The following is a 22,449-nucleotide window of genomic DNA, read 5'->3' as shown; positions in this document are numbered from 1 at the left end:
AACATTTCTAAGTTTCCTTTTAGTTTTAAAGAGTTCTAAGATCTACATCATACTCTGAGATCTTGACATTATTCCATCTCTTTCCTCTAGCTTCTCTGTTGAGATAATAAGCTGCTAACTCACGTGAAAGTGACTCAAGTGAGCTTAGTCTCTAATGTAGCATTACTGTGTCTTTCCTTTAAAAACTCATTTGTATTTGTATTAAATCTACTCTCACATCTCTTTGTTTTATAAGATCTAATTTGCTTTTTTAAAATATGGTATGGTGACAGATCTCAAAGATAGACCCCAGTGGACCTCGCTTTGGAATTTGTGCCCTTTTTCAGTGATTATCATCTGACCTATGACTTGCTTTAACCAACAGAATGTGGTGAGAGTGATCAGAGCCTGTTCCATGACTAGCCTTTAAGAGGACTGGCAGCTTCTGCTTTCTCTCTTGGAACATTTGCTTTTCGGAGCCCTGGGATTATATTTTAAAAAATTCTCTGCTGGAGAGACCACTTGGAGAAACCCTGTGAAGGGGCTCTGAGACTATATTGCAAGGGAGTGAGGTCCAGCTGTCTCAGTGTCCTGCTCAAGCCTCCAGACAACTCCAGCCCTAGCCGCCTTCTGACTTCAGCTACATGAAAGACTTGAAAAGAGATCAGCAGAAGAACCACCAAGTGAGGCCAGCAAATCACAGAAAAGTGGGACAATAAATGGCTGTTATTTAGGCCCCTATGTTTTGAGGCAGTTATACAGCATCTTTATCAAAATATGTCACACCTGTTAAGTGTAGGACTACAAATGAAAAGGAAGCGCATTGGTGTTCTCAGAATAATTTGTATACTAACTTGAAAAATTTTTACAGGAGAGCAAACTTTTGAAGCACTCAATATGTAGGTTAGCATTCTTATTGTCGATCAAAAAACTCATCAAAAAGTGGGATTCTCTCAGTCCTGGTCCTCACCAATGCCTGTGGTTTCTTCTCAACGTCCCCCAACTCATCTGAGTCAGAGCTAGAACTGCCCCAAAGAAGCTGTCCCCAGGCCTCTTGTTCACGGAACCATGTTTCCATTTTGCCAGTTTTCCGGGGATAATAGTCATTCATTGTTCGATGTTGCAAAAATTCTGCATTCTGCAAATTTCCTACAAAAAATGAAAAGTTTATTTGTTTATTTCCCCTGACAGTGATGTATTTATTTAAGTGTATAGGTTTCTATGAACACAGAATAATCTGCTCGGTATTAAATACATACACATATATAAGTATTCCAATTTAGGAAACATTAAAAATATTTTTCCTATTATTTTTTTTTTAAATTTAAATCTTCTAATGTCAGAAGAATAGTACAATGCACACCTGTATACCCCAAGCCATAAATAACATTTCATTACAATATTGATATATATATATACATATATAGTTATATCTATATATATATCACTATTTATGTACAAATAAATAAATAAATGTACTTTTCAGCTGAACCATTTGAGAGTTAGTTGTAGAGTCACTTCCCTCCAAATTACATCACCACAAAGCTAAGAACAAGAGCCGGAAGGAAAAGAGAAGAGAAGAAAGAAGAAAAGAGTAGGGGATTGTTCTTGAATTAAAGGAGACTAAGAAACGAGAAAATAAAGTGCAATGCATGATCCTATCCTCGACTGGATTCTGGATCTAAAAAATGAAACAGAAAGGCAAAGAAAAAGTAGCTATAAAGGGTATTACTGGGACAGCCATGGATATTTGAATATGAACCATATATTAGAAAGTAGTATATATAAATGTTAAAATTTTTAAGTGTAATAACTGTATTATACTTATTTAAGTGTAATAATTGTCTTGTGGTCATGCAGGAAAATTATCCTTGTTCTTAAAGAACAGGTGGCCAGAAAAGATCAAAATTGTGAAAGTGACATTCAAATAATGTATTTAGGGTGACACTTCCCTGAAGTATATCGTTATTTTCACTATAAGACATCAGTTCCATCTTTCTTCAATTTTGTCCATATTTCTGTGCATTTTTATGGCACTTTACATTTTATATGTGCTTTTATGCATATTTAGATTAATTTTTACATAAACCATACATGGTATGCAATGCTTTATTCCTATTTTACAGATGTGGAAACTGAGGTTCACAGAGGTTAAATACTAGAATTTATCTATAATCTATATATAGAATAAACCTACATAGACAAATATATAGCTAATATTTACTGAGAGGCTACTATGTACTGTTCTAGGAACATAGAACATGGAGCTTACATTTAGTTGGGGCTAAAATGAAGAACTTTGATTCCAAGTCCATGGCTTTTTCTACCCACTATATTCAAATCATGGTTATCTGGAAAGGGCAGGAGCACCATAAGCATGTTAAAACTCATAGAATTGTAAGTCCAAAGAATGATGTTCACTTCGTGGAAGTTTCTATCTATCTATCTATCTATCTATCTATCTATCTATCTATCTGTCATCTATCATCTCTCTCTATCATCTATCTGTATCTATCTATCATCTATCTAATTTATTATATAAATATGTATAAAGTATGGGTGATTTTATTTTAAAGAGGCAGCAGAAAACAAAGACTGATTTTTATCTCACAAGAGACCTGAAACTCTCATTCTATCTTCCAAAAGAAGGAAAAAGAATGGGCAAATATAGCATTAAATAAGAGGAGATGGGTACAGAGGAACCTTAATTACCAGAACCTGACTACCAGAATGCTCTATGATCTTGGCTACACTCCACATTTAGGAGAAAGCAAAGTGAACTTCATTTAGAAGACAAGGAAAGAAATCAAAGATGCAGTTTGGGAATAAGTAAAAAGGAATGATTGCTTCAGCAGATGTCTACTGCAGTGGTAAAATATGTAGGCTTTGCAGAGGGCAGCCTTCTCTTAAAAGATAAGTTGGAGGAATTACAACCTCTACATTTGCAGACTTTCCCGAGGTTGTCCAGGACAGAGCTCCTAGTCCCTGGAGTCCTGATGAGGCCGTACAGGGAGTGGGTGGGAGAGCACATTTGAGTCAGAAGGACCTGGTCTTGAATCCTGGCTTTGTCACATGGGGGCTAATGAGAACTCCTACATTACAGGTTGTATGAGGATTAAAAGCAATAATTTGTGTTAAGAGCAGACCTCAGGGCTTGGCTTATAGTAAGCACTCAATAAATCTTAGCTGGAACAAAATGAAGCAGCTCTAAAAAAGCAGGAGAAAAGAGGAAAACTCCCTTCACCATGTGTCAGAGTCTCTCCCAGGCCCCTCCAAATCTGGGGCATCCTCCAAAGACTTCATCAATGTTGGCTTTTCTTGACCTGACCTCAAGTGATGATTGTGTGAACTGTAGCTGAGACACTTTTCTTGGTTGTTTTGCCAGGATTTTTTAAATTGTAAAAGTTGTTTCTCTATATGATTACATAGCATATTTCATTCTGGGACTCTGGAGTACAGGTTAAATAGAGGCCCCGAGTAGATTTTCAATCGTCCAGTCTTTTCTTATTTAGTTAACTTATTGATTATGTATCTTGTTTCTCTCAGCGGGAGCAGGGTTTTTTGCAGCTGACGATTTTGCCTTAGAAGCTCAAGACCTCCAGAGGCAAGGCCAGCATTTCCATAGATCTCTTGATGGTCAGTCTTGCTGAGGTGGGGATATGGCCTGAAGTAGAGCAATCTACGCGTATGGACAATATTGTACATTTGCAATGCAGATTTGCCCTGGGGGGAATACAAACAGGGAAAATTTAATGGGGCTCTAATAGATAGGGCAACATAACACAGAGGTTATTGACATGAATGTCTGTTAGAAATCACAGAGCAATCCAAGGCCACTGAGCTATCTGGCCTGGCTGAAATGTGGGGGCTGGGCATGAGAGTGACAGGAGATGAAGCCAGTAAAGTGGGCAGTGGCTAGATCCTGAAGGATCACAGTACCAGGGAAAGGAGTTTAGACTTTGTCCTCAGGCTAATGGAGACTCACTGAACTTTTTTTTTTTTTTTAGCAAGAAAGTGAGAAGATCAGATCTGTATTTTATTAGTGCAATACTTCTAGTACTTTATTGTGCATGAGAATCACCTTGGGATCTTGACAAAATGCAGGGCCTGATTTGGTAGGTCTGTGGTAGAGCCTGAAATCTCACATTTCTAATAAACTCCCAGGCAATGTAGATGCTGCTGGTTTGTGGACAAATTTTGATTACCGAACAGATCAGTGGTTCTGAAACTTTAGCATCAGGATAACCACGGTGAGGGTGGGGGAGGCTGTTAAATCCAGGTTGCTGGGCCCCATTCCTACAGTTTCTGAGTCAGTCACTCTGACTGGGGTCCTAAGAAGTTCACAGGTGATGCTGGTACTGGTGGTGTGGGGACCACACTGAGAACACTGAGGTAGAGGGTTGGCAGAAGGAGAGTGAGACCTGAGGGAGGACTGCAGTCAGGAGGTTGCAGCAATAGCCCTGGCGTGACCCGAGGAATGGGAGAGAGAGGGGAGGTTTCAGTGCTAGATGATATCGACAGGACTCTGCGACTAATCAGATGCAATGAGAGGGAGCAGAAGGGTTGCAAAGGCACCAAGTCTCCTGGCGGAGTGACACAGAGCACGGGGCCTCACCCAGAGTCAGTGGATGAAGCAGGAGCAAGTTTGGAGTGGGTAGTAAAGCTGGCTTCAGTTTTAGGCATTGTGAACGTGCTGAAGAGAGCTGCAGGGTAAAGAGCGGGACATGTGTCCGCATGTGGCGCCAAACTAGCTGATACCGATTTGCCATTTAATATTATCTCCATGTGCTGTATCCTCTTTTACCACAAGATGAGGCTCTTTTGCCTTTTCTCCTCCTAGGGATGGAGCAAGGAGGAGAAAAGGTAAAAGTACTAGAAGGATTGCAATAATGCATGTAAAAAGTACAGTAAACCTCTAAAAAGAAAGAGACATCTTATGACAATGCTTCTGTCTTTTCTTCCCAGCCATCTACAATTACATGACAACACACCCACTATATTCCAGGAAGTAAAATATCGGCAGGAACTCGAGACTATTTGCTGTCTTCCCCCGACATCCAAAGTTTATCTGATGAAGTTTTGAAAACACTTAAAATATTTTATTTTATTAAAAAAAATTATATGACTCACCTGGACTTCGGTTCAAGGTTTCATCAGGCAACAAGGTTAGAAAGTCACCGTCATCATTTTTGGGGATGCTTTGAAGGATTTTCTTGGCTTTATGATCCCTCAGTTTCTGCTTATTAATTCTTGCCTCCCTGTGACTTTTCTTCAACTCCATTTGGGCCTGAAAATGATCAGCTCTGAACAGTTAATGTTCTTCCCCCAGAGCTACTTTCACCATAATAGGTCAGTGGATCAGCTACTCTGCAAGTTGTGTGCTTATCTTTAGACATCTGTGGTCCCCAATCAGAACGGGGTTCTCTTTTTCCTATTAGAAAGTACAGAAACTTTCTTTTTGCACCAGTTTGTTAGAAGAAAGGAGAGTATGCCCAGTCTCAAAAAGCTGAGGACCTTTGTAAAAACATTTCTCCGTGCGCCAGCTGATATATTTGGAATTGCAGAAGACAGTGACTCTAGGCTTATTCACTGGAGTGAGAAATTTGGAATATGAGAGTTATAGGAAACATTACTGTAAAAGGGTTTGTTACAAGAGATATTCCTTGTAAGATAATTCTGTGGCATATATTAGAGATGCCTAGGTATTAAAATAAATAAAGACCAATCACACACACACCCCCTTTTACCTAACCATGAAAAATGATCTAACCCCAATTTTCTGCTGGAGTCAGAATGTCATAGAAGCAATGGTTACAAAAAGAAAGACTTGAGACATAGGTACATCTTTATGAGGACTGAGAACAGAGAAAAGACTCCGCAGCGTTGGTAGCAGAAGGGATCTTGCCGGTTCTTCCCAGCTCCAGTAGTTTAATCTTCAGCTCCAATGACTAAATTTAAAATGCTAAGTAAAGACCGGAGATGGATGCTTAACTATATTCATGTGCCAGGGCAGTCATTATGTGAAGTGAATTTGGTAAATGCGACACTCTTCTTCCCTCTTCTCATATTTACCTCTTGTCTTTTACGGTTCATTTCCAGCATTTGCATCTTATGTAAATACTGTCTTTTCCCAGAAGTGTACATTGGAATTTGCATCTTTTTTTCCAGTTCCTGCTATGAAAGATGACATACTCGTTAGTATGCGGTAATGAGTTACTGACTCTTAAATCTACAACTTGAAACCCTTTTTAGAACAGCGCAGGATCTTAATCATTAAATCGTAATCCACAGAGACCTCTTGTAATGTCAAAGATGAATCACTGCAGTTCCCCACGAGTCTTTTGTTTAGCTTTCAGTGAATGAAGTAGTAGTTTACAATGTATATAATGTAATTTTTAAAGTTCCTGCAGGGTTTTGCAAGCCTTGAATGGAAATATCTTTCCACATCTCGTTTTGACAAGATAACACTTCCCCTGTCAAGAGATGCTTATTACTATCTTCCCAGAAATGTGTTCTGGTTTGATGAGAACTGCCTCTCTCTCCCCTTCTCTTTTACCATTGACTCATTGCCTGGCTATGAAATTAGAGGGGGGCCACCGAATGGGTAAATGGAACCTATTTCCATAGTGTAGCCCCATATACCAATATAAACCCTGATATATTACAGCTTAAGACGGATTTGAAGTTGATTATTTGTGACTTTGGTGATCTCCCCCTGGTTCATTATTAACTTCAGTGGGACAGTGCAGATAGTTATTGAGAGCACCCAGGGATGAATACACCCTCATTCATCACTTGCTGTGGCCAGGAAAGGGAGGGGATATGGCAGCCAAATGTGTTTGGCGACGTCTTTTTATGTTGCCCTGTCGACAGTGACTGATGTGAGCCTCAGCGAGGGCCTGTCTCCGCAGGCGCTGTAAGCATCACAACCAAGGCCTGGAGGATCCAAAAACACCTGGACATCTTCCACCAAATGAGCCAGCGCACAACAGCATCTAGCTGGCTCCAAGATGAATCAGGAGTGGAAAGTGTTAAAAATTTACTCCTATCTCACACTTTGCACTTCTGCACGAGAGGAGTCTTCTTAGCAGAGTGCGACAAGTTTATAAAAGGAAAATGCTCCACGGAATCCCCTTTCCAGGATTCCTTTTTGGTGAGCTTGGGGTAAATAAGTCAGGAACAACTTGTAGATATGATTTACCTTGAAAACGGAGAAGAAAGAGGAAGTTGTAACCCAAGGGTAAGAAGGAAATGGAGGAGTTATGCCAGATTTTTCACAAATTTGAATACTTCTAGAATCACTAATATCCAAGTAAAATTTCTCTCTCTCATCTACTTCTCCCTGTTTCAGGAAGCAAAGAAAGGCCCAGGTTCGCCTGAGAGACAGGAGTAGTTTCCACCTGGATGCAGGCCCAGGAGAAAATGCATGGCTTTGGAAAATTCTAACTCAGAAGGACTTAATGGTTTGATTTGTCTTTGAAGTCTTCTGTGCAGGGAGTACATGAAAAGGAAGCCCACCCCCTCCTCCCTCCCACCACTTACCCACCCCATCTGGTTATCACCGCAGTTCACCTTTGCTTTGTGAGTTGTCCTGGCTTCTTGCGGTCTCGGGATCCTTTCAGAAGTCATTACTTGTGGCAGGTCGACGGGTTCAAGCTTCTAGAAGTCCAACATTTAGAGCATTCAGCATTCCTCATGCCATGAGTTGATGAAAACATAAAAGTCGAGCATTAAACTATCTTAAAACTTTGCAAAAGCGGCACTTACTCCTAAGAGCACACAGAGAAGACGATTTCAGCAGGATTACAGTCGTATCTGTGCAAAAGGCTTTTCTACTTATGCAATTCTTTTTTGTACTATTGCACTGTTCCCAGTGACTTATTGATCTAAATATTGGTCAGAATATGGATCTAAATATTTCTATCTGCATTGAGGGACTATGTCCAAAGTTATCAATCAATGAGGATCTTAGAATATTAGAGATGAAAGAGGCACCAAGAAGTTACTTTATTTTATTCGTCCTTTAACCACCCAGCTGAACTCTTCCAGTCCTTAGGGAGGTGACCTATTTTTTAAGATCTCCCGAGAAGCTCCCTCAGCCTCCTCAGTAATAATCATTGGTACTTATGAGGCACCTTTAAAATGAAAGTGTAGTATGCTAACAAATTTTAGACATGACTTTTTCTAGCAGGGGTTTGGCATTATGGGGAGGTGATGCTAAAGTTTCAAGGGGTCACTAAGATGGGTAGCAATTGATGAACGGGCGGATCTGCCTCCAGCCCTGCTTGCCTCGGGTGCCTTACTGCTCGGAAGCTGGAGTATTGGGAAGTGATTGAGTAGGCTTAAGACCTAAAGGCTGGTCTGTTCATGGTGACATGCAAACAAGGACCTGGAGAGTCACAGAGTTTATTTCTTCACTCAGTTCTTATTGAATAGCTGCTACTTGCCAGGAAGCGGGGTACAGGAAGGGGGAAACAAATATACTTTTGCTTGTGTGAGTATTTGATTAATAATTACAAACTAATCAGTACTTTGAAGAAAAAGTCGACAGGACAGGACTATGACAATGCATAAGTGGAGGAAGTCCACCGTGGAAGCAGGAGATGTTATAGGCTGAATCATGTTCCTTCCTCCAAATTCATGTGTCGCAGTTCTGACCCCCAGTACCTCAGAATGTGACTCAGAATAGGGTTCTCGCAGGTATGTTAGTTCAGATGAAGTCTGCTGGAGTAGGGTGGACCCTTAACTCAATATGTCTGGTGTCCTCATAAAAAGAGGAAATTTATACACAGAGGTGCACACAGAGAGAACACCGTGTGAAGATGAAGGCAGAGACTGGGGTAATGCTTCTACAAGCCAAGGAATGCCGAAGATTGCCAGCAAATCCCCAGAAGCTAAGAGAGAGGCATGGAACAGATTCTTTCTCACAGGCTTCGGGAGAAAGCAACTCTGTCGACACTTTGATTTCAGACTTCTAGCTTCCAGAACTGTGAGACAATACATTTCTATTGTTTTAAGTCGCACAATTTATTATACTTTGTGACTGTATCCCTAGAAAACTAATACAAGGGGGGAAGGGTAAGTAGGCAGTCCAAGAAAGTTTCCCAAGGAAGTAATTTTTCAGCAAAAGTCAGAAGATTGGGAGTTTTAAGGCAGGTGTTCAGGCAGAGGGAGAGATATGAACGATGGCCCTGAGGTAGAAGAGAACATGATCTGTTGAAGGACCTGCAGGAAGTCAGTTCAGCAGCTCACATGAGGCTGGCGAGGTAGGCAGGGCCAGCTCATGCTGGGCCTGATGGGGCAGTATAAGGTGTCGGTCTTCTTAAGAGCAACCAGCAGCTGTTGACATGTGTTAAGCAAAGTAGTGACATGATTACATTTGCTTTCATAAAATGATCACTCTAGCTGCAGTGTGGAAACTAAAGGAGAACAATGACGGGGAGAACAGTAAGGAGGACAAAGATGATGGGCCAGGGGCTCGTGGAAGGACACTGATGGGCTCTACGGATATTTAAAACTGACCAAACAGGATTTATGGTTGGTGAGAAAGAGTGAAGTGTCCAAATGACATTCAAATTCAAAAGACAGTGAGTGTTATCAGTCACTGAGATGGAGCATTCTAGAGGATGACCAGGAATATAGCAGGAACATACAAATTCAGTTTAGAGCAGGTTGAACTTGAGATGCCTTTGAAACATCCCAGTGTAGATGTTAAGCAAATAATTAGATATACAGGCATAGAGCTCAGAAGACAGGTCTGTTGGATATGCACATTCGAGGGGTCATTCCTGGGTCGAGAAAAACCGAAACCATAGTCATGGTGAGGTTAAGACAGAGACGAGCAGAGCCAAGGACTGAAGCCTTGAGGAATCCAAAACTGAGAAGTAGGGGATGGAGATGAAATGGCCAAGGAGACTGAGAAGTGATGGCTCGTGAAGCAGGAGGAAAACCAGGACGCTGTGCTGCAGTAGACAGCATGATCACTGGTCTCACTTTAGTCCAACACGAAAGACAAATCCTACTGTATTTTGAAATTACTTGTCATTGTAGTCTGATTTGTGTGTTACCAGTGGGTGACCAAGGTAAAAAGAGAGAGGGAGAGACCACGGGAAATGGATGCTGAGTATCTAGCACCCATAATGGGGAGCATGATTTATGCCTCCTGCTACTTCTATATAGAACAACTTCCTGGTCCCTGGGCCTGAGCCTGAGCTGTTCTAGGGAGGGCAGCCAGCTCCTGCTAGAGCAGCTTTAGGTGAGGAAGTGGCATTTTGTTTGTTTGTTTGTTTTGACATAATGACTTAGCAAGGAGGTAATGAGAGGTGATAGATACTAGTAAGAAAGAGGTTTGTCTGGCTCTCTTCTCTGCAGAACACAAAGATACAGGGCAAATGGGACCTGTTGGCACAGGAGGCAGCAGCTGATCAAGTCAGAATCCCAAGGGAAATGGAATAGAAAAGAAGGGGAAGGTAGACCAAGGGTGAAGGGATAATCCAGACACCTATGGGAGGGAGAATCATCCATGGCTGAGGGGGAATTTCAAGGTGAGGAGAGAACAAGGACATGTTGGTGCCATCTTCTGGTTTGGTTTAGAATTGGTTCTTCCTGGTGAATAGTCAAATGCCACTGTAGCCACTGCTGTCCATCATGCCCAGGTCACAATATGTCATCTCATTCCATTGTCACATGAACTCTGTGAATAATTATGTTCTTACCCCTTTCAGAGAAGTTAATAACGTGTCCAAAGTTGCATAGCTAGAAAGTGGCAACTGGTGCATTTAAACTTGGGTCTGTCTAGTTCTAAACCCCTTGCTCTTTTCTCCATGACTTGTTCCTAAACCCGATCTAGCATCAGAATCTCCTGGAATTAAAAAAAAAGTATATATCCTGGACTATTCACTGGGGATTGAGTCGACAGGTCTGGGATATGTCCTGGGGGAAAATATATATAGTATACATTTTTGTATGTATATTTAATTAATAAACTTTATTTTTTGGAGCAGATTTAGGTTCACAGCAAAATTGAGCAAATGTATACTGATGTGTATCTACCATTATAGTATCATATAGTTTCATTACGCCCCCAAATCCTCTGTGCTCTGCCTATTCGCCCCTCTTTTCTCCCTAACCTCTGGCAACCACTATATTTTTATTACTGTCTCCATGGTCTTACATTTTTCCAGAATGTCATGGAGTTGGAATCATATAATATGTGGTCTTTTCAGATTGGTTTCCTTCACTTAGTAACACGTAGTAAAGTTTCCTCCTGTCTTTTCATGGCTTGATAGCACATTTCCTTTTAATACTCAATAATATCCCATTGTCTGGACGTACCACAGTTTATTTATCCACTTACCTACTAAAGCACTTATTGGTTGCTTCCAAGTTTTGGCAATTATGAATAAAGATGCTATAAACATCTGTGTGTAAATTTTTGTATGGATATGGGATTTCAATTCATTTGGTAAATACCAAGGAGCACGGTTGCTAGATTATGTTCTAAGAGTATATTTAGTTTTATAAGAAACTGCCAAATCGTCTTCTAAAGTGGCTGTACCATTTTGCATTCCCACCAGCAATGTATGAGAGTTCTCGTCTTTCCACATCCTCACCAGCATTTGGTATTGTCAGAGTTCCAGACTTTGGCCATTCTAACTGGTGTGTAGTAGTATTTCATTGTTGTTTTAATTTGCAGTTCCCTAATGACATGTGATGTTGAACATCTTTTCATATGCTTACTTGCCATCTGTATATCTTCTCATTCTCTTGACATCGTATTTCTCAGAAGTTCTTAATTTTAATAAAGTCCAATTTATCAATTGTTTCTTTAGAATATAGATATATTTCAAAACTCTCTAGGATATTCTGATGATTTCCTAGAGTGGGATCCACTGGCCTCAACTAAATAAAGGAACTACATCAAAATAGACTGCAGAGGATTTGTTCGTGGAGCATTACTGAACAACTGAATCTAAAGAAGCCAGCTATTTAAATATTTTCAACTATCTAAAATAATCCATCAATAATTTCTTAGGATCTTGTTTTTCTTTGAAAGTATGAATATATATTCTTCTATTTCAGGGTCACTTTATCTGAATCTGCAGTTCCGATAAGAGTTAAGTACTAGGTGTCTTTAAGTACTCTTTCCAGGAAATTGCTTTCTTCTTGGCTTTTGAAAAGAACCTAAGGGTTCGCACTATTTCTCCGCAAAGGACACTAGATGGCAGCAACTAACCCTGCAAATAGGATTCCTCTGTTAAATCATTAGCACTTGACCTGAGAAGTGCTGAAGAAAAACATTGTTGGAAAATTGGTTTCTCTAAACAAACCAATCAGATGAAATTGCCTTGCAACACTGGATTCATATCAATGTTCCTTTTCCTTGCCTAGGAAGTAAGATGCCACACTTCATCATCTTCAAAGAGAATACATTGGAGGGAATTACAAGAGAATTGGTAGAGTGACACCTTTTATTATTTTTTTGTTTCATAAAAAAAGATTGTCTAAAGATTTCTGGATAATTTGGCTTCTCAAATAAAACAAATGTCAGGATAACCAGGTGAAGCATCAAGGAGATTTAGAAAAGGAGATTAAATCAAGCATAAGTCGCTGAGCTTGATGACAAACACTAACTTGAGATGATTGCTTCTGTTTACTAGCAAAAGGAGAAAGGCGGACAGGAGCAACTCGAAGAAAGTGTAAAACTTGGCACCATGACTTAAGAATGTGTCCTCTACGGTTCTGAGAGAAAGGTAAAGATGTCCAAGACAGCCTTGGAGCAAGAAATCATAAGGCCAAGGAGGAATTTCTGGTCAAGACATTGCAGTGTGTTCACATTTCAATAACATCCCTGGTTCCAAATATACAGCAATGAAAAGATAAAACATATAACCAAAAAGACATGCTCAGGCTTTAATGTAAGGTATATATCTCCATGGGCCAGAAAACATAACAAGAAAACTTGGGGGAAGCCAATCCATAATGAATTTAGGGCTCCTGGTGGCTGTGAGTTATTTCTGTAGGTTAAATGGGACCTAAAAATACTCCGTATAAGATAGGAAACTAGAGCCAGGCTCACAGTTTCATCTCAAGGGCTGAGTTGTTCTCCACCTCTTTCCACAGTATAAAAGAAATGAATCAAAATATAAGTTGGAAGATTTGTTTGAGGCATGATCGAAAGTTGAATATGAAGAAGCTAAGACTCTATAATGACAAATTTGAAAACTTAGATAAATTGATAATTTTTTGGAGAAATCTAAATTAGCAAGATTCAATCAGGAAGAAATCAGATACCTAAATCAACTAAGAACCATAAAACAAATTAAGGTAGTAGGAAATTTTCTCATTCCCCCAGAAGTTCAGGTGGCCAAAGATGGTTTCGCTGGTTTGTTATCCAAACTTTTAAGGAACTGATAACAGCTATGTTATATCAAATGTCTTAGAGAATGGAAAAGGTAATAAACTCACTTTTAAAACTATACAATTTTGAGAGCAAAACTGGAAGAAGAAGTATAGGGAAATTATAGAATAACTTCACTTATGAAAATAGATACAAAATGCCTAAGCATTTAAAATTCAGCAATGCACTTATTTATGTATCTCATGATCAAGTAGGATTTATGTCAGGAATGCGAGCGTGGTTCAACATCATAAAATCTATTTGTGTAATATATCCTATAGACTAGTTAAAAATAAACTTCATAAGACTATTTTAATAGATTATTTAATATGTGGAGGGGGGAAAAAATCAATAATATATAACACTCAGCCCTGGGGAAAAAACTCTTAGCACACTAGGAATAAAGAAAATGTCAATAATTTAATAAACGGCATTGTGCCAGATGTCTCCTATTTGTTTCTCCAGATCCATTTGCCACATTTCTCTATCCCGTTCTCTGATTGTGAGGACTAAGCAGTTTCTCCTGCCTTCTGGCTTCTCATTGGGTTTAGCCACTGAGGAGCCCTGGTAGGAGATCTGAGAGATGAAAGAGAATGAAGTCAGATATTTCTTCCTGAGGCTCCTTTCCAAGATTATATTGGGTTGGCTGTGTCTCACACTGCTCCTCTCAGAGCAGCTCCCTCTACCTGACTCTCTCCTTCTGGGTTCCAGAAGTCTGTTTTGCCCCAGTCCCTTGGCCTAGAGGTAGTTGCTCCTCAGTTGTCACTGGTGGTTACTGCAATATCTTCTGTGGTTTCCCTAACCTAAACCTCTGTAAAGTTACTTATCAAGAAAATTTCCTTGACTAATCCTAATTTGAGTATGCTATTTCCTTTTGGGACTCTGACCAGCATCTATCAAAATCCTATCACAAATGTACTTTGTTTTAGAACCAGTCTCATTTAGAACCAGTCGTAGATACAAGGATGCCCATTATCACTGCTTGAGTTCAACATTACAAGGGAAGTTTTATTCAGTGCAAAAATCAAGAAAACCAGTACAAGGAATGAAAATTGAGAAGAGAAAAAAAATTATTCTTATTTATAGAAGATACTGTCTACATAGAAAGTCTAGAAGAACCTATAGACAGAATTACCAAGTTATTTCAGTAAACTTATGGAACACAAAATTCAGTATATAAAAATAATTAGCTTTCATATTCACCAATAGTAATCATTTAGAAAATTAAATGGGAAAAATATCTCATTCATAATAGGAGGAAAAAATGCCATATATTGATGGCCAATTGTATGTGTCAACTTGGCTAGGTTACAGTCTCTAATTATTCAAACATGAATCTAGGTGTTGCTGTGAAATTCTTTTGCAGATGTGGTTTATGTCCATAATCCATTGACTTAAAGTAAGGAGGATAATTTTAAATAATTTGGATGTGCCTGATTCAATCAGTTGAAAGGCCTTAAGAGCAAAGCTGAGGCTTCCTTGAAGAAGAAATTCTACTTGGGGACGACAGCTTCAACCGACACCCTGCAGCTCCAGCCTGCCCTTCCCCATGGCCAATCTGTGAGTTTCAGACTTGCCAGCCTCCACAACCACGTAAGCCAATTCCTTGCAATATGTCTCTTAATATAGACCTCCTTCGACCAGTTCAGTTTCTCTGGTTGAACCCTGACTAATACAGGTACTGAGAAAAAAAATTACAAAAAAATTATATAAGACCCCTGTGGAAAAATTATGAATATTATTAAAAGATCTAAGAGAAAATATGAGTAAATGGAGATTTATGTCATGTTCATGGTTTTGAAGGCTCAATGTTGTAAACACGGTTAATATTTCCCAAATTAACCGGTTAATATTTTCCAATAGGAAAAAATAGTGACAAGGTTTCTTGTGGAACTTGACAAGGAGGTCCAAACATCACATAAAAGAGCAAAGGACTGCAAATAGCAAAGACAATTCTGAAGAAGAATAAAGTGAGGGGACTTGCCATATTAGATAGTAAAACTCAGCCTAAAGGTACATAATTAAGACAGTGTGGAATTCCTGTGGAGACGTCAAATAAACTAATGCAGCAGAAGAGAGAGCCCAGAAACAGATTCATAAAGCTGGATATATGACGGAAGTAACATTTCAAATCAATGGTCAAAGAATGGATGAGTCCATAAAGGGTGCTGCGACAATAGATTAATAAAATGGAAAAAAAGTAAAATGAGATTCCAACTGCACACCTGCACACAAATGAATTTCAGATGGATTAAGACCTAAATGTAAAAACTTAAATATAAATTTTAGAAATAAAGAATATCTTTATGAACTTGGAGAAGATAAAAATTAACTAGACAAAATACAAAAAATACAAAACATAATGATTAAGAGTGAGAAATTTGACGACATGGAAGTGGAAGTCTTTGTATATACGTACACACACACACACACACACACACACACATGCATGTGCATGCGCAAACACCCCAAATGAAAAAGCAAACCATAGATAGAAGATATTTGCAACACATATAACTAACAAAGGATTAGATCTAAGATATATAAGGAACTCTCACAAATCACACACACACCAAAGATAGAAAATGTGCAGAGTTAGAAAAGGTCAGGAAAAAGAATAAGTTTGGGACAAACTGTTTAAAACCAAAAACAACATGATGAAACCATCCAAATGAGAACCACTCTCTTTATCTCTCACCAGCCGTCTTTATGCTCATCTTTGTCTCCTTTCCATCCATTCATTCAACATTTATTCTACACATACTTATTGATCACCTATTATGTGCCAGGTTCTGTTTTACACTTGGATATGTTAGTGAAGACAACAGACCCAAATCCCTGCCTATGTGATTATATTCTAGCATTGGAGTTAGGGAGGCGGTGGGGAGGCAGTGAAGAAAATAGCAATGAATGTAGTACATAAGTAAATTGCTTGGCGTGCTAGATGAAAATAAGTGTTTTGGGGAAAAAATAGTGAAAAGTCATGGCAATCAGGAGTGCCAGGGTGAGGGCTTCAATTGTCATTGGGTTGTCAGGATAAGCCTTATAGAGAAAGTGAGATTTGAGCAAATCTTTGGAGATGAGGGTGTCATCTGAGGAGATCGCCTGAGGAAACACTATGTGGTGGGAGTGGGCCGGCGGGTGGGAGCCATCTCCACCTTAAGCTGCACCTGAGATGGTTGGATAAGGGGAACCAGGCCAGAAAGGACAGTGATAATCAACTCTTCAATAAGGAACGGGCACATTTAATTCCGAGTTCTCTGGCAGAGGCTGTCAGATATTGGCAGCTCCAAGACAGAAAACCTTAGTTCATGACCTGCTCTTTACTTGAGGAATAGATGTTCAGGAAGTGGAAAGTGCCAAATATGCAACTCAGATTATTTAAGGTACAATTAAATTTGGTTTAATAATTAAAAATACTTTCGGAATTTTCTCTGGCAGAGATTAGGCTATTAATTAGCATGTCATGGGAACCCAGCATTTATTATTCTCTCAAAAACCCATTTGCAGTGGAAAATGTGCTGAGCCTCATTTGTGAAGATAATTATAGTTGATATCTTCGAGAGTGTCTGCCAAGTTCCCAGTGGTTTCCCTTTTCTCTGGGAGCTGCCTTCAGAATCTATGGTGGGGGCGCTTTTCTGCCCACATTTCTACTGCATGAGCATATCCTCTGGTCACAGCTCATTGGACCAGAATTGGATCATGAGCAAAGCTGAGCCAATAAGATCTTTTTTTCCCAGGAATTTGGAATTGGAGCCAAGGGGGCTAGGCCAGTCTGTCGTCCATTTGGAACTATAAGTCTGTCCATTTGGAACTATACGGGTGGTCATATTTCACCAGTGGTCTTGAGGAGCTGAGAAAGGTGATCAGCAGGGGGAGAGTAAAGCAAATGCATGGAGAAGATCTTAAGGAGACACAGTTATTCTGCCTTTCTGGTCCCAAGGCACAGCTCTTCCTTGAAGTTCAGGTGCCTCCCACCTCTTGGGTTCAATAAAATACTCCAATATAATTCATCGTATTGGTTGCTTTGGCTAGTCAATTGGACTTCCAATACAGTGAGGCCATTTTTTTTTCTCACTAGGGATAATGGGTTTTATTTTCATTTATTTACAAACTTTTGTGGAGTACATATTAAGTGTTAGTGACTAAAGATATAAGACTGAATAAGACATAGTCTTTAGACTCAAATAATTCATTTGTAATGATTCTTTTTTTAAAAGGTTAATTAGGATGTAGGGGTACAGTCTTTGACTTTAAAATACTGAAATTTTTTTTTCTGAGCTTCTTTGACTTGAGAGAATCAAAGCCTAACTTTAACTTATTTAGGGTCAATAGATGTAAAAAGTAGTCTGTAAACTATAGACTGCTATACACTGGTTATGATAATATCTTCCAATTGAGTAATTCAGCTTAGAGTCTCCATAGGAATGTATATTAAACACAATCCTTTGAAAGGATGCGTTTGATTTAGGAATACAACACAAGTTTTTAAATTGTTCAGTTTGGCTAGAGATATACCCCAAATTTTAAAATTACTTTATTTTTTCATTAATTAAACAATATTTTGAGGTTTCTAATATTTGGAGAAAAGATGCTCTTTTTGTGACCAAAGGATATAATCACATCAAATAATTGTTGTGAGCTTCTGAAGAAAACAGGTCAATAAAAACCAACTGAAACAGAAATAGTACGTAACAAATGAGCTCAAATACCCCTGAGATTGGTCCAGTCATCTGGGTGAATTGTGTAGCAGGTGGGGTTTGGCTCCAATTCCCTTTTCCAAATGTCAGTGAGAGATCCTGCTCACAAGAGAGCCCCTAGCCCTCCTTTTAGGATACACTCAGATCTCTTTCCCCTTCTGGAATTTATAGTTCTCTAGAGAAAACTCATTAAATATTTATTAAGGTGAGTGCATTTAAAGCTCTTGCTTTGCTGCCTTGGAATCCAATGTTCTCAATTTCAATAACCAGTTAACACTTAGAACAATGAAAGATGAAGGACAGAAGGGCTGTAGAGACCATCTATGCTGACCATTAAAAGCACAGGCTTTGGAGACTCCGTTGATATCTAGCCTCTGCTGACCTTGAGCAAGTTACTTAACTCTCTGGACCACATGCCTAAAGCAAAGAGAATACTTCCTTTCTCATAGAGGGGTATGAGAATTAAAAGAATGACATAGATCAAGTTGCCTAGAGTATATCTAACTTGTCATGGGCCGTAATTAAATAGTAGTAGCTATTGTTATTATTATTTGCTACAAGTGATTTTCCCATGTTATCCAACTAATAGGTGCAAGATTCAGGTTCTTTGAGTTTCCTCATAGCTATGTCTTTGGTTCTATACTTCCTTCTTTGGGTGGTAGTCTTAAAAGTGACATCATTACGAAAGGAAATCCTAAAGGAGTATGGTCTTCGCATTGACAACATTCTCTTTAACAACATTGTCATTCTCATTAGCTTGGTCATTATCAATATCCCTCTTTTTGATTATAGTTAAAAGGGGATGTTACCATTAAATCCAAGAAATTCCTTATGAAGCCTTTTAAATTCATCTTACTTGAAGTCTTCGGGGTGGATGCCTTTTAATAATACTTGTTTCTCCCTGTTCCAGTGGGATGTCAAAATACATGGCCCTGGGCACTTGAAGGATTAAGGGAGAAACAAGAACAAATCATTAAAAACAATTTACTATTAAATCAGGCTAATCATAAGTTACCAGAGTTTGCTAACACAATTTCATATCTTCTTAGTTATATATATCTAACCTATGGGTTGAATGTGGAGATGAAACATATAAAGCAGGGGCCCTACAAATGCAAATGATAAAATATTGGCCTAGACCCAGGATTTAATTTCTGCTTCCATCATTTCCTCCCCAGATCCATATTTAGAGGAAGATCTTCACAATTAACACTGTATTGATGATAAATGTTATTCAAACATAGAATTTGGCTTGAAAAATATAAACTTATTGATTTGTTTTAATTTCATGAAATCTCTCTCAAATAATATAGGAAATCAGAAATATATATATATATCTTTAAGAAATGAAATATTCTCTTTTCAGATGAAATATGTAGATGGATAAGTATTAGATAGAGAGAGGTGATAAAGAAATGGATCATGAGGGTGTAATAGGAGTATGCAATACTGAGCACTGTATGCTCCTAATTAAATAGTCCTCCCAACTACGGAAAGACATTTCCACAAGTTGCCACTATAATACAGCATGGCAACATTCTTTCCTGATAAAATAGCCCAGGGCTAAGCCTTGTTAGGAAACAGAGAAACTCAAGAGATCCATAATGAATTTGATTTTTTAGCTTGATTGTCTTAGGCCTTTGGGACTACCACCACGACTAAAGCTGCATGAATGAAGTTCTTGTCCTTTCCTCTGAATGATCTGGAAGCATTCTGATTTCCAGATTGTTGTGTAGACTATCCTACATTCTCACTTTGCATTTTAAATGGAAAATTTTCTGGGTAATTATGTATTTCTATCCTTGAGACACTTGAATGACCACCTTAAGTACTTTGCTATGTCCTTACTTTTCAAGAGATGCCTGCATATCGAGCAAGACAGAAACAACATACTTGTTAGATTAAAAATCTAAATACTTTCAGTAAAATTTTCTTCAGCAGCCTGACTACTCCTTATTTGTATGTTATGACTTGAATGATATCACACCATCATTTAATTTGATTCTCCCGAAATGGCATAGGCTGTGTCAGGCAGTTATTTTCACCCCTGATTTATAGTTGAAGAAAATTGAGGAAGTAAATTGCCCAACATTATACTATTTTGTATCTAGTGGAGCTGGGGTCAAAGTATGGGCCCCTTGAAAACAGTGGTCAGAATGATCACCATCCCCTTATTATTTATTTTTATAGTGATTTTTGCATTTGTAAAATAAGAACATTTCCCAAATTGGACTCTAATGCATAAGAACCAGTTTTTACCATTCAGTTACCAAAATCTTAAAACTCTGAATAATGGGTTTAGATTAAAAAAAAAAAAAAAAGGAATTCTTTAATGAAACTAAAAGGAAAATTCCTATTCACGTTCTTAAGACGTTGAAGAACATAAAAACATAGGTCATATAGAACCAGCGAAAGGTTGTTGGTTACAGAAAGTAGCCATGAAGATAATTCTAGGTAGGATTTATTAGGTATGGAAAAAGAATATAAGGCATTCTGGCCAAGTTGACCAATAATGGAAACTTATTTGTGTTATTAATCCAGAATGTGAAGAGAAAATTACATATATGTATGTGTTTGTATACATTAAGTTAGAATGTCTGTTTAATTATCATTGCGGTTGTCATAAACATTTTACATGTCTTGTAAAATATCCTGGAATAACCCATAGCTACTTCAGGCTCAGAGTTTCCTATTATAATGGGGAAAAAAAATTCTCTTAGTTCTGCAGGTGACCATGAAAAATATGAGGTTGGGGAGAGGGCGACTCATCCACTCATCCGTATTGCAATAAATCAATTCTATTTGGGATGACCTTCAAATTCACATTAGAATGGACTCCTAAAGTGCAGCTTTCAAAACAACAGAGCCTGATGCATTAACTGGTGCTGGGGAGAATGATTTAAATTTAGAATCTGACTGAAACTTATGATAGTCATAATTTATCCCACCATCTATATAATTTTAATGGTTTGGCAAAACTAGATATAAACATTGAAAGCACTATACAGATCGAAACAAATGATTTTTTCTTCTCACGTGGAATGGCGAAAAGCCATTTATGCGCAGTTTACACATCCATTCTAATGTACCCAGGATAGTTAAAATAGACGTTCACCTAACTATCCCATCGAAAAATGTCCCCTTGTATTTCAGTGATTTAGAAACTTTCTGAGATTATGGAGATAGTCAGGTAACTCTGTCAATTGCTCTCCTTGGCACAAATACACAAATCTCATGCTGGGTTTTATGTTTACCTGCAGAATATCTTCCATACCAGGTCTCCCGTAGAGGTGGCAGCTGCCCTTCCAAAGCTTTATTCAGGTCCTGCGGTCTTGCAAACGAATATGAACTCTTTTCTTCCAGGTTCTGATTGAATGCAAAGTCGACAGGGCTGGCTGAGGGAGTCTCTTCCTCTTTGATTTGCAAAGGTGCTACTTTGGTCACCCTAGGGAGACTCTTAGAGTTACTCAAGCCCATTTTACATTAAAGACGTTTAAAAGAAAACCATGAGGGAAGTGGCTTTGGGCCTTTAATGTAGCTTGTTTTAATCGAGGTATTTCAGAAGTTTACCCCTGCTTTACTAAACAGTTGTTTCCTTCATGACATCTTTGTAGCTCTATTTCACCACACACTAACCCCTCTGGCCACTTCCTGGGAGGCTGGTTTCCATAGAGACTTCCCTTCAACTCCCACTTGGCCATTTCAGACCCAAAGAATGCAGTTAAACATTGACTTGGTTATACCAGGTTCTGAAAGACTCAGTGGTAGGAATAGAAACCTCTATTGATCATTAAACAAATCTCTAACACCAGGAAGGCCATTAACAGAGATGGAGAGCAGAGGTTCAGAGAAGTCTTAAACTTGTTTCTCTCATTGCACATACCTTTAAACACCATCTGGAAGAACTACCTACTAAGAATAGCTAAACCATCTTTGAACATGAAGGTGATTCAGGACATGGCAAATTTCCCCAAGTGACAGGGAGACCAAGTCCTGTACTGAGAGAAGAGGGTCCTTTGGCAGAGAGTGTAGAAACAATTCAACACCTACGCCAAAGTCGGAGTCAAAAGGACAGTTTATTAGAAAAGAGGTAACACTCCACCGACAGAGTGTGGTCTCCTCTTAGAGGCAGAGAGTGAGAGGGGCAGAGTAAAGGCACTGAGGGGGACCCTGAGTGTTCAGGGAATTCAGTTTATGTGTCATTCTTTAGTTCCCATTTCCTTTGGTATGGACATAGAGTAAGGAAGGGGAAGAGTAAGTATCATGAAAAGGTGAGAATATGTAGAGTGAAAGGCCTGCTGGCAGTTAGCAGCTTTTAATCCATAGGTTACCCGTGGTTTTAGCCACAGGGAATGACTCTTGGTTCCTGTT

General features: G+C 38.9%; 1 protein-coding gene across 5 annotated transcripts; it reads right to left on the bottom strand.

Annotated features, from left to right (window-relative positions):
- Positions 1–802: 802 nt before the first annotated feature.
- CCDC198 (coiled-coil domain containing 198) lies at positions 803–21,733 on the bottom strand. Of its 5 annotated transcripts, none has more exons than XM_039866509.1 (6): positions 21,333–21,731; positions 18,935–19,017; positions 7,552–7,638; positions 6,052–6,153; positions 5,110–5,266; positions 803–1,128 (listed from the first exon to the last, which is right to left on the bottom strand). In XM_039866509.1, the coding sequence occupies exons 1-6, from the start codon at positions 21,553–21,555 to the stop codon at positions 893–895; spliced, it is 888 nt and encodes a 295-aa protein (XP_039722443.1). In that variant the 5' UTR covers positions 21,556–21,731; the 3' UTR covers positions 803–892. The 5 variants fall into 5 exon arrangements, with proteins under 5 accessions (XP_039722443.1, XP_039722445.1, XP_039722444.1 ...); XM_039866510.1 differs by having other exon boundaries at positions 893–1,128; positions 6,052–6,150; positions 21,333–21,732; XM_039866511.1 differs by lacking the exon at positions 6,052–6,153 and having other exon boundaries at positions 21,333–21,733.
- Positions 21,734–22,449: the final 716 nt, after the last annotated feature.

This window comes from Pteropus medius, unplaced genomic scaffold (genome assembly GCF_902729225.1).
Source record: "Pteropus medius unplaced genomic scaffold, Ma_sr-lr_union100, whole genome shotgun sequence".
Taxonomy (NCBI): Eukaryota; Metazoa; Chordata; class Mammalia; order Chiroptera; family Pteropodidae; genus Pteropus; species Pteropus medius.
This window is presented reverse-complemented; position numbering and strand designations above follow the sequence as displayed.

Excerpts from the sequence above, each read along its gene's own strand:
- CCDC198 (XM_039866509.1), bottom strand. The coding sequence starts at position 21,555 with ATGGGCTTGAGTAACTCTAAGAGTCTCCCTAGGGTGACCAAAGTAGCA. Across the intron at positions 6,154-7,551 it reads GGACAACTCACAAAGCAAAG|CAGGAACTGGAAAAAAAGAT; the intron begins GTGAACTGCGGT and ends CATCTTTCATAG. Across the intron at positions 1,129-5,109 it reads AACCTTGAACCGAAGTCCAG|GAAATTTGCAGAATGCAGAA; the intron begins GTGAGTCATATA and ends CATTTTTTGTAG.